Source organism: Protobothrops mucrosquamatus, unplaced genomic scaffold (genome assembly GCF_001527695.2).
Source record: "Protobothrops mucrosquamatus isolate PMUCROS unplaced genomic scaffold, P.Mucros_1.0 scaffold234, whole genome shotgun sequence".
NCBI classification, from domain to species: domain Eukaryota; kingdom Metazoa; phylum Chordata; class Lepidosauria; order Squamata; family Viperidae; genus Protobothrops; species Protobothrops mucrosquamatus.
In genome coordinates this window covers 492738-506118 of record NW_015386585.1, presented here as the reverse complement: position 1 = coordinate 506118, position 13381 = coordinate 492738, and the positions used below count along the sequence as shown (strand labels likewise).

Genomic DNA, 13381 nt, shown 5'->3' with positions numbered 1-13381 from the left:
ATTTGAAATCTTTTTTGTTTTGTATAGCATATGCTACTATGTGCATTACCTAAAAACATTATTCTATAAAATTTAAGGCAAAAATACAGTTAAAGGACTTTTCTAAACTTTTTTTTTATTATGTTTGTAGTTTTATAGTTCTGGCAATATCTGAAGGAAGCAGGTGGATGTAGTTCTATAGTTCTTGATAACAATTCATTGTGTTTGTTTTTCTGGTAACAACCATGCTTAATATTTTGCTTTCAGATTACATAGCCTCTATTTGGAATTTTGCTATGATGTAGTCATATAAGACCCTGAAAACAATGAAGGTTTCTACCAGTGCACAAAATAATAGTGTATGAGTCATGAAGATTCTTAGAGCCCTAATTTTTCACACTCATATATTGATCCTAAAGATGTTTTTAGCATTTTGTAGGTTTTAGACAAATAGTTCTAATCAGGCTGACTACTAGAAGTGAACTTGAATAATATTAAGCAATAGAATGATCTTGGGAAAATATTTTATATATTATTATAGCAAATGATGATGCATCTGAAGGACAGACATTAGCATATATAAGATGGAAGGATCTATGTCTGTGTCTGTGTGTGTGTTGTGTGCATACCTTAAGAAATTAGTACCTATTAAGCAGACAGTGACTGAATGTGTCATAATTCTGAATATGTGGGGTAAGAAACCTGGAAAGAAATATTGTATGTAGTTAAAGATGCTGGACTGACATCAAGGACCTAGATTTGAATTTGCTCTCACTGACAGAAATTCACTTGGTGAATTTGGTCCAGTCCTTCTGTCTTTGTCTAATGAAGCAGTAAATGCTCCAATACTGGAAGTTTTTAAGAAGAGACTGGACAGGCATTTGTCCGAAATGGTGGCCACGCCCTCCGCACTCCACGCATCATCTGTGTGCAACAGGGTGTGAGGGTGGAGTCTTGTCCCTGCTGCCTGGCTGCCATGTGCTTGGCTGTGCTGTTCCACGTGGTCGGCACCCGGGGGCGACTCTCCTCCAGGGGGGATGCTACTGAGGAGGGGGCTGCGGGGGGAGGTGGGGCTGGGGTGATAGTATGCGTGCCCACAGAAAGGGCTCTGAGTGCCGCCTCTGGCACACGTGCCATAGGTTCGCCACCACTGGTATAGGGTTACCTGTCTGAGCAGGGGGTTGGACTTGTTGACCTCCAAGGTCCCTTCCAACTTTATTATTATTATTATTATTATTATTATTATTATTATTATTATTATTATTATTATTATTATCATTATTATCATTATCATTATTATCCATCTTCACAGGGATGTAGTTAGACAGATGCTTGAAAGTTTGTGAACCCTTTTAAATGTTCAACATTTCGCTATAATATTACCTAAAATGAGATCTGTTCTCCATACATATTTAAAAATAGATAAAAAAACCCAATTAAATAAGTCAAAAACGTACGTGTTCATTTATTTATAGAGGAAAATGATCCAGAGTTACATATTTGTGTGTGGCAAAAGTATGTCAACCTTTACTTTTGCTAACTGGTATGCCCACATTGGGCAGCAATAATTGCAGCCAAACATTTCCCGTTACTGTTGATCAGTCCTGCACATTAGCTTGGAAGAATTTTAGTCCATTCCACCTTATAGAACACCTTCAACTCAGGGACATTGGTGGGCTTCCTCTCATGAATTGCCCATTTCAGGTCCTTTCACAACATTTCCATAGGATTAAGTTTGGGACTTTGACTTGGCAATTTAAAAACATTAACTTTCTCCTGGTTCACCCATTCACTGGTGGTATGACTTTTGGGCTTTGGGTCATGGTCTTGCTGCATGACCTACTTTCTCTTGAGTTTCAGTTCACAGACAGGTATCCTGACATTTTCTTGTAGAATTTGCAAGCACAATTCAGAATTCAGACTTACATCAATGATGGTAAGCTGTCCTGGTCCAGGCCGAAACCATGATACTGCCACTGCTAAGTTTTATAGAAGGCATAAGGCTCTTATGCTGGAATGTAGCATTTGTCTTTCACCAAACATAATGCTTTTCATTTAGGTCAAAAAGTACTATTTTTTATCTCATCTGTCCACAGAACATTTTCAGTAGCCTTCTGCTTTCCATGTAATCACTCTCATGTGGCATCAGTATTGTGTTTGGAAACTAGTGGTTTTCTCCTTGTGACTCTGCCATGTACAGCATTTTGTTTAGTACAGACATGTCAAACACAAGGCCCAGGGGCCGGATGCGGCCCGCGAAGTGGTTTCATGTGGCCCGTGAAGCCATCCTGGAAACAGTGAGGGAATGGCCCCTGCTGCCTTGGCCCTGGCCCAGGCCAGCCAGGAGACAATGTACAATTTTGTGGTGGCCATCTTGGCACTTGCCCCAGTGGACCATGCCTTGGCACTTGCCCCGGTCCCACCCTCTTCTGCCAGAGACCCTCAGATCTGTCCCATTCCTGCCCAGGCCCCCCATAGGCACCCTTGACGTGAATGATGTAGAACTGGCCATGCCCACCCAGTAGGCCACACCCACTCCATCCACGCCCACCCATTAGGCTGCACCCACTCTGGCCACACCCAACCGCAATGCTGATGCAGCCCTCAGTGAAATTGAGTTTGACACCTCTGGTTTAGTACTAGCCTGATGAACATGAACACTGACATTTCTCTGTGAAACTTTTATTATAAGATTTTAGAATTAACTACCGTATATAAAATAAGTAGCTTTTCATGGGAACCAGAATTATTTTGTGCACTGTAAGTCATGACAAAGTTTAGAGATCTTATGATTTAAATTGGATACTAGAGAGGAACTAAAGTGCAGGCAAAATGCCTTTGGTTTTGATTAGAGTTAGGATTTTTAAAATCACACAAAACACTAGTAACATTTGAAATACTAAAGACGATCTATCATGTAAACCAGCCAGTAGACCCGACTAGATGAGCTAATTCTATTTTATTATAAGGTTACATTAACAGAATCTTGCATGGCTGAAGATACAAATCTCCTGCTGCCACTTTTAACTGCTGGATCAATTAGGGCGAACATTCTTTGGTCTTTGAGGAATTGAGCAAGATTGTTATAGCTACAATAACAGAATCAATAACTGTCTTTGTGAATGCATCATTTAAGAGCGATCTAAAATAAGAGATCAAAGAAAAGATGAAAAGTAACTGAAGGATCTGCAGAACAACTAAGTAGAGAAGTGAGACCAAGTCAAGATGGAAATTTGAAAAATAGAAATAATAAATCCAGAAGATGTACAGCTATTAAGTCAAGAGATGAAAAAGATTTAAATAATTGAGAAAGAGTCTTGTTTGACACCCAGAGTACTTACAGAACAACTTTGGAGAAAATTGTAAGTAGAGAGCTATTGAAGCCTTAAGAATTTTTTTTTTTAAGATGGGAGAAAGAAAATATGGATAGTGATCAGGTTCTACAGCAGCATTTTAATGTCAAATTAACAATTAATAATCACAGTTTACTACAAAGGAATACAAAATTGGCTTGTTTGATTAGAGATAAGGCAATAAGCACATTTACAAAATACTAAAAACACTTTATGGACTTTTTGCTGAAAATGGATGGGACATAGCTGATTTTTGGATCTACCACTCAAAAAGCATTGGATCTGGGAAGAAATGTAATGTAATCTCCAAGGGTGGAGGGGTGATGTTATATCTCTTTCTGTGAAGAAGATTTGGAGTCACTTAAATATACTTTCCTTTACATGTTCCTTTTCTATTTTTCTGCACTTTCTCTTTTTCTTCTCTATCTTATTTTGTATTATTCTTTTATTATTTTTAAAATATTTAATAAAATTTATTTTAAAAACACAAAATAGTTTTGGAATCTTTCCCAGCCTGCTGAGCATCCATCAATAGTTTTTCAGAGATTTTCTAAGACACCTCCTTTATTTGAGTCACGACTTGCATTGTGAAGTTTAGACAGTGATAGTGAATACCTAAAACTCTATTCTTAACCAAGTCAGGATCTCCCATACTCACCTTAATTTCCCTTTCAAATGAACTGAAAACCTTAGAGGTTCATGTACTTCTGTGACATGCAGCTTTGGATCATTTTCCTCAATAAATAAATGAACAAGTATAATGTTTTAACTTATTCATTTAAGTAGATTCTCTTTAACTGGTTTTAGGTCATATTTATGCAGAAATAGCGAACATTCAAAGGGGTTCACAAATTTTTAACCACCACTGTATATTTGGAAATAGTGCTAAGTTTTAAATTAATTAATTAAAACATCTGTATGGCCGCCAAAGTTAAACAACTCTGAGTGGCTCACAACAATAAAATAATTATAAAACCATAAACTATAAAATCAAAAACAACAAACCCAGCATCTCAACCATCCCTTTGGGATTCCCAACAATCAGCTTTAGATATCCCTATTCTGTTTCAGCACCAGAGTGAAAAAAAAATCATTGGGATGAGGGTGTTCCATAAGGTAAGGGAAGCTATGGAAAAGGCACCCTTTCAAGGTCCCACTAGATGGCAAGATTTCATGGAAGTCACCTCAAGTGTACCTATCTGGTAGGATGGGTAGCTAGCTACTCATCCCATCCTACTAGAAAGGCAATTCTGCCTGTATATTACTTTTCGCTCGTGAATGAAAGATGGAATGTCTAATATTTACTTATCTAATAAGTAAATAACTACTTAGGTATGAGCTGAGAGGTGAAGGTAAGAGAATATATGAAATACAAATATACTGTTGAAGACATAAATGAGAGGAACATGGAATGAGAACATTGCATATCATATTTTCAAGTGTGTGTTTGTGTTTTTTTCATAGTGTTACAAGGTTGTTTTGATAGTATGAAAATTACAAATCAATTATGTGGTAAATACTATATACAATAAAAGAGCAAATACACACATAGGCATACAACCTGAGAATTTGCTGGAAGATTTTATGAGTTATTTCATGTTTTTTTTGACATTGGGGTTTTCCCTGCAAGGCAAGGTATTATTAATTGGAAATTACTACATTTTCAGTGTTCACTAAGCGTAGGACCAGAGTTAGAAGCGATTTCCTGACTCATGTAGTTTAATCTTCTTTTGAAACTTTTGAAACAGAATTATAGTCCTAATATCATCTCTGATAATTGCCTATCTACCCTTTCTCAGAGGTTTTGTAAAAGGATCAACAACGTATGATGTGTGTAATGTGTTAAGTAAGCTGTATTTTGCAACCTTATTTTTATGTTGTATTTTCTTTTCAACTCTGGGCTTTGTTGTAGCAACCAGAATAGCCTCTTGCATGACATTATGACAGCATGTTGTATAGCATGAGAACTAGCCTGAAAATAACTATAGGCCCATCTGCAATGTTATTTAGAATTAAATAAAAGAATGAGTAATTTGTTGGATTAAAAGTTTGCTTTTTTTTAAAATAAAAGAAGTAAGAATATGAGTTGCTTGAATAATTTACACAATTAATAGATATTATTTATATTTACAGACTTCTAGAGAAAGCACTTGTATCTTGTAATGTCAGTGTCTTCTCTGATAAATGGAGATTTATTGCTGTTGTCATAAATGGATCATTTCATATATTTTTTCAGTCTTTTTCAAAGATTTACATTTTTAAGATTCATTAACTTAGTAGAAGTCATTTAGGTGTCTGTTTAATTCACTGTTTGAAATCAGTTATTTCTGCATATGCTAACTCTGTGGCTATCTAATAATGGTTTCAAAAATTAAACCATACAGTAATTGCAACAAAACACAGAACTCTCTTTAAATTCCTGTGTGAAAGGCTAGGCATGATAATTTTTCTCTGTTTTGGAAATATATAAATGCATTTACTTTTCGTCTTTTAAATTTTCATATTACAGAATATTGAAGGAAAGCTTATGTTGAAATTATTTTTATATATATCTGCATATCTCTTACACATATTTTGAATTATCTCATGTTTTCTTTTGTTAGTTCTTTGTATATATATGTGTTTGTCTCCGTTCTTTCCGGCTGAGATTTCCAAAGGAAATGTGAATGTAGACTTTCTTTTTATAGCACGAATGAACATGAAAAGGAAGAAGTTATCAACTTTGCTCAAATTTAGTTCAAAACTTTCATGATTTGTTTGTAATGAAACAAATTAGAGGCAGTACTCCAGCTTTAAATGAAGTGAATCTGATATGTTTTTATTTCAACATATGTGGTTTAATAGGCTTCACAAATATAACTGTTTGTAGCAAACAATAATAAATAACTGTCATAGTAGTACAATTTATTTTTCTCTAGGTAGCCATTTTAATGTATTTAAAACTGTGCAAACACAGTGAACAGTTTTTGTAGATATGTAGCGTTACCTAGGGTTTTTTTCTTATTCTTTTTAAACAACACTGTTTCCCGGAAGGAAACTGTGGCCTCTCAGCTCATTGTAGTGAGTAATTGAAGAAGTGTTGCTTTAGTTTCAGGAACTTGTGTAGATTTCTTATGACACAGTCACAGTATTAACTCATGCTGAGCCTGTCTTCATGAATTTTTTAAAATTACATAGACTTTCAGTGATATGGAAGAACTGGATGTTTAATCAGGATCCTGAACATGTGTTCCAGGTAGATAATTCAAAAGAGAACGAAGACAATATCTTGCAAAGAGAAGTGCCTCTTCGACAATCTCGCCGGAGGTTTCGGAAGATTAATCAGAGGGGAGAACGTCAGACCATTACAGATAATGTGGATGTTAGTAGCTACCTTTCAGTGAGTGCATTTCTTATACCCTTAATTATTTACCCACCTGTATTCATCGCTCTCTGTGTTTGATTTCCTCTTGGTACAAATGAAGAGATACATAAAATTGCAAAATGGATTTTATAATATTGGAATCATAGAATGTTATTAAACATTTCAAAGCAGCTGTAGGTTTCTCAGATTCATTCTAATGCTCTATAAACTCTAAAGATCAACATTGCGGCAGTTTAGTACTTTTGGACAATGAGACTTTTACACTGAAATGTGTTGGGATATATTTTGTGGAAGTTTAGCTACCATGAAGAAAGTTCACGCTTAGCACGGTAAGTCATTTGTTTGTCAAATGAGCTATAATTTCAATTTAATAGTGTACTTTTTTCATCCTAGTTTGTAATGTTTTTCAGCAGTGTACAAAAACATTAACTTCTGACAAATTGTAATGAACTTCCAGGATTGTTTACCTTCCATCAACCTAACTAAGAGACCCAAAAGCTAGTTTTAAAATTGCTTAGACTGATCAGGAATGAAATTAGGCAAATCTTTATAAATGTAATTAACAAAATGTTAAAACTGATTAAAAAAACAGGAATTCCCCATATACTACGGCAGACGAAAGATTGAAACTGCCTTCTCTTCCAAGCCATCTCTCCCCTCCTTTCTTGAGTTGTTCTAGAGATTGATTTATAGAATAAGCAAGCACTTGCTTTTAGTCTTTGTTGCAGATGTTAGATGTTTGCTGATTGTTCATGTTTCAAGAAAGTTTCATAAGGGGGAGGTACTTTTTAATGTGCATTTTTTTCTCATAATGCATAGAATATTTCTTCATGAATGTACCTTGTTTTAATGATCATTGATCATTAAAGTCATATTGAAGGTAATGCAAATGTATTCATTTATTTGTATATTATATTTCAGTCTTTCAGCAGTAGCTGCTAATTCCTTTTTTACTTGTATATGATTACATTTATATTCTCCATTTCTTCTAATTTAGGCCCTCCACCATTTGGGGCTGTTAGGCACTTGTTGCATTTGGAAAATGTGTTCTGGATGCTCTGCTGAAACAGCTTGCTTGTTTACAAAAAAGATATTTTCAAACAAAGCACTGAGTTGAAGCTGTCAATCTTTTTCATTTTCTAAAGAGAAGTCATAGTGCTACTTTAAAGTCTAGAGGAATTTTTGGAAATAGGGTGTTGCTGGTTATTAGTTCTTTGCTTTGCAGTATTCCAGCTTCTGAAAGGGGGAAGATTTCAAAGTACACACAAATTAAGAAACATGTGGATTGTTCAATCACTGCAAGAGAATTCCAGAACTTTAGAGCTCATTCCAGAAACATCCTACCTTTGTTAGATACCATTAATATTCTAAAAAGGAGCACCTCCATACAGGCAAAAACAATTTTGAAAATTATCTTGGTCCATTTAAAACTGCTTTCTGGTTTCAAGTCCTCAGATTTCAAATTTGTTCAAGGATTAAAGGAATAGAAAGGATATAAATATGTTTTTCTCAGGCTTCCCAGAGTTCTTGCACATAGGGTTGGAATATAAATATTGTTAAGTAAATAAATAAAAACTAATTTCTTCCAGATCTGGGATTCACCAAATTTCCAGTGAGTTGCAGTACTATACTTTATTAAACTTGCTAGGTTAGGAAAAGCTTTTTTGACTATATAGCTGAGATTAGTTTAAGGTCACATTAGATGAAATATTCAATCATCTGTTATTCAGATATTTTTATAATTTAGATTATAATAAAGGAAGTTATGAGTGCTGTGTGGTATTTGCTTTCATTGAGATGATGCATTGGTAGGAAGGTATACATATGTACTTTTATGTACTAAATAATATCTTTATGTACCAATTAATATATTAAATCGGATATGTATAATGAATAACACACTAGATAATTTCAGATAAATTACTACATTAGGATTACATCCATCCATCCATCCATCCATCCATCCATCCATCCATCCATCCATCCAAGCTATGATTGTTAGTTTCTTAATGATCATTTTTATATTCTGGCAAAACATTTTAAAAACAGTAAAAGATGAGAAGTTTAAAAATGTTTTAATATGTTAAGATATTAAGATGCTAAGATTTTTTTCCTTGAATGCATTTTATATTTTAAATGTGCTTTCTCAATAGCTCTGTATATGCAAAAATAGCGTTTTGCTGTTGGTTCTTCTTTTGCTCCTGTTTGTATTACTACATATAAATCAGATTTATGTTACGTTTCCTTTATTGGTTAACTTACTAAAAGACATTTAATTTTAATAGCATTGCAGGCTTTAAGAAAAGGATTGTGAAAGTAAACAGAAATTATTCCTAGAAGAAAAGCTACAAGTGGCGACAATATTTTGTTTACAAAAAGAGAGAATGAGGGAGGGAAGATGGAGGAAAGAAAGAGAGAAAAGAGAGAAAGAAAGTAAGAAAGCGAACAAGAAGCAAATTTAGGGTGTGATAAAGATGTATAAAATTATGAACAATGAGGAGAAGTGGCTCAGTGCATAATCGTTGTTTGTGTTACCGGCAGTTTTAAGACATGTTATATAATCATTTTCAAATAAGGTGATTTCTTATAATATAGAATAAAACTGTTGAACTTATGCTCTTATGATAACTTAGTAATTGCTCTTTCATGGGTAATTTATTTCAGTTTTCTTCATTTCAGTTGACCTATTCTTAGCTTTATTGTTCAAAAATACCAGGTTTTTTTAAACTCACCATGTATTTTTGAGAAAAAAAAATGAGAAAAGAAAAATGTTCTTTTTATTTTCCTTCCAAAATCTTTTTGCATCATCTCATGTTCTTGTTCACCTGAGGTCTCAACATGTAATTAAAAGGACTTTAGTTGTATACCAGTTGTATACCAGTTCAGGCTTTTATTTGTGATTTGTGATAATGTTGCATTACTAAAATACATTTTATTTTAATAGCATTGCAGGCTTGTAAGAAAAGGATTGTGAAAGTAAATAGAAACCACTTCCAATGATCTTGATTCTATCACTTTGTTAATGCTAGGCTGCATTAACAGAGGGATAGAATCAAGATCACATGAAGTGTTAATCCCACTTTAAAACGCCTTGATAAGGCCACACTTGGAATACTGCATCCAGTTTTGGTCACCACGATGTAAAAAAGATGTTGAGACTCTAGGAAGAGTACAGAGGAGAGCAACAAAGATGATTAGGGGACTGGAGGCTAAAACATATAAATAGTTGCAGGAATTGGGTATGTCTAGTTTAATGAAGAGAAGGACTAGGGGTGACATGATAGCAGTCTTCTAATATCTCAGGGGTTGCCACAAAGAAGAGGGAGTCAAGCTATTCTCCAAAGCACCTGAAGGTAGGACAAGAAGCAACAGATGGAAACTAATCAAAGAGAGAAGCAACCTAGAACTAAGGAGAAATTTCCTGATAGTTAGAACAATTAATCAGTGGAACAACCTGCCTCCCGAAGTTATGAATGCTCCAACACTGAACAACCATTTGTCTGAAGTGGTATAGCAGGGGGATTAGACTAGAAGACCTCCAAGGTCCTTTCCAACTCTATCATCATCATCATCATCATCATCATCATCATCATCATCATCATCATCATCGCATTAAAATGACCTTCAAATTTGTTTACAAAAGAAAGACATAACTGTTATGAAGTAATTTCCCACACAGCATAAAAATGGTTATTTACTTAAGTATGCCATCTCAAAAAATTTCAATTGTTACTTAAGTGTTCATAAGGAAAAAAAGTGTTTGTTTGAATTATATTGTATATAACAAAACATTGCATGGAATGCTGCAAAATTATATGGTTGAATATCTTCTATTGATTGAGAGGAGTGGGTAGAGCCCTTCAATTTTTTTTTACATGCTTGCAGACTGATTTAGCATTATATATAGAGAGCTGATAGTCCTGTCTGTCATTGTGGTGTTAACTGATGTCATCTGTTTACAGGAAGCTGCTTTTCTAGCTGAATGCCAGATTACTGATTCAAAAGCAACATAACAGATATAAAAAGGCACGAAGAAAAAAAAACCACTTTAAGAATAGGCAGGCTCATCTCATTGACAAGTTAATAAGTAATTCTCTCTCCTTTTAGTAGTTTATTTCTGAAAGAAATATTGATCATTAAATCATTTTTAAAAAGTTGGCTAGTTGTTACTAGAACAGAAAATACAAGCCTGGCTCACATTTAAATTAATCATTAAAGAGCAATGGCATGCTCCATTTTTACTGTTGGAGATACCATGATTTCATCAATTTTAATATGTGACTAATGTTACATTTATTTTAGTTCATCACTCATTAAGAAGCTTTCTAATTCTTAATGCATATTTACATTCCTTGAGAGAGCAAATTCAATCACATTGATTCAAATATATTGAAAAAAATGAAATATCTTTATTGCTGTGTATTCCAGATTGTTAGTCAAACTATTATATATGGAGGCCTTGGACTGTCTGAGCTTGGCTGTTTGCTTGCAGAAGTTTCATTACCCAACTGAAGTAACATCATATTACCTGGTTATGTAATGAAATGTCTGCAAACAACCAAACACACACAGAGAGCACCAAGGACTCTACAGTGGAACCCTGAACTGTATTCTCTTCTGTTTAAACATGTTTGTTATCTTCACAAATTATTTGAAGTATTCAGTTCATAACATGCAAAAAGTAGTCCCATTCTCAATGTGGGGCCTGAGGCAGCATCAATAATACAGTGAGGGAGAAAATTATTTGATCCCCTGCTGATTTTGTACGTTTGCCCACTGACAAAGAAATGATCAGTCTATAATTTTAATGATAGGTTTATTTTAACAGTGAGAGACAAAATAACAAAAAAATCCAGAAAAACGCATTTCAGAAAAGTTATAAAATGATTTGCATTTTAATTAGTGAAATAAGTATTTGATCTCCTATCAGTCAGAAAGATTTCTGGCTTCTAGGTGTCTTTTATACGGTAATGAGCTGAAATTAGGAGCACTCTCTTAAAGGGAGTGCTCCTAATCTCAGTTTGTTACCTGTATAAAAGACACTTGTCCACAGAAGCAATCAATGAAATTCCAAACTCTCCACCATGGCCAAGACCAAAGATGTCCAAGGATGTCAGGGACATCGACCTACACAAGGCTGGAATGAGCTACAAGACTATGGCTAAGCAGCTTGATGGGAAGGTGACCACAGTTGGTGCAATTATTCACAAATGGAAGAAACACAAAACAACTGCCAATCTCCCTCGATCTGGAGCTCCATGCAAGATGTAATTTGTAGATGTGGGAAAACATGTCAAAGGCTAGCATGGAGTAAAATCAATAATATAAAATAGGTTACATATAGAAAAGCAGGTTACATGTAAAAATCATGAAATTAAACAGTATATTAAACGGTTATGTAATTTGAATGTAACATTGCCAAATTTTGCTACATTTAGAGTAACATCCCAAAGATGCTTTTTCATGAGGCAATTGGACTTTTCTTGTTTTTTCTTTGAAATTATGCATAAATCAAAGGAATTCCTTTGATTTATTCATAATTTCAAAGAAAAAAAAAAGTACAGTTGCCTCATGAAAAAGCATCTTTGGGATGACTATGACCTGGATGAAAATTGATAATTTCTAGATTTGGGGAAACTTGTCAATATTATGTTAAGTAATATTTACATACATATTGGATCCAAAACATATTTACTTGTGCAAAGTTTATGTGTGAGTGTATGTGTGAAAGTCTGTTTAATAGATTTATTCTTCTCCTGTTTCCCCATTTTGAATTGGGCATCTTTCAGGATGGGCATTGATTTCCTGAAAATAATGGATTTCATGAGATAGGAAGGACTGTGCAGAGGATTTTATAAATTATATTAACATATTATAAAAGTAGTAGTTGAAGCTTAAGATTCTTCAAGATAAAAGTGTGAGATTTAAAACCCCCAAATTTGATACTCACAATTCGGAGACAAGTCTGGTTAACAAAAACAAGGTTTATTGGAGAAAAACATGAAAATAAAAAAGAAGAAAAGTGGTTGCAAGCGCGGCCTCTTAGACCCTTCCCAAATGGATTGAGTTCAAAGAGCGCAAAAAGCAGTTTTCAAGCTATACATTTTATACCCTTTTACATTGCACGTCATGCCTAAGAAGCCCTCCCAACTCCCCTTCTTCATCCTCTTTAGTCATTCTTTGAAGTTGTTTTACACTTAAAGGGTCATCCTGACAATTTCCGTCCATCCACTATTATGTTATCTTGTTTATTTGTAATTTTCACTTTGGGCCAATGTTCCCCTCTTCCTGATAGTGATTTCTGCTCAAGGCGTAAGTTCCTGTCTCCTGAGGAACTTTTAGTAGGTCATAATTCATTGTCTTTGCTGATTACCTGTTGTGGTCACTTTGCATAGGCAGGAAACAGTAAACAGACAGTCTCATACATTGGCATTCCATTGCTATATTTACACTACATTGATACATTTATGCTTCATTGTTACATTGGAGCTTCATTGCTACATTTTATAAAAGAATAACTTTTATTTATTTCCTTCAAAAGACAATTGTGTAACTTTTTGTCAACTCTACAATGAACCTGGCTGCAGCCATCTTGCTTGTTCTAGGTTGCTACAAGAATGTGGAGGATTTCTGCTAGTCTAAATATTTAACTGTCCCATGGAAACCAAGGTCATTGCTGTTGGTT

At 34.5% G+C, this 13381-nt stretch overlaps 1 protein-coding gene across 1 annotated transcript in view; it reads left to right on the top strand.

Moving 5' to 3' along the window:
* Positions 1-6796, top strand: part of LOC107285993 (rap guanine nucleotide exchange factor 6-like) — an 18304-nt gene extending 11508 nt beyond the window's left edge. The window contains exon 5 of the mRNA XM_015814278.1: positions 6568-6796. Coding sequence (XP_015669764.1) covers positions 6568-6774 — 207 coding nt within the window. The 3' untranslated portion in view covers positions 6775-6796. The remainder of the gene's footprint in view (positions 1-6567) is intronic.
* The last annotated feature ends 6585 nt before the right edge of the window (positions 6797-13381 follow it).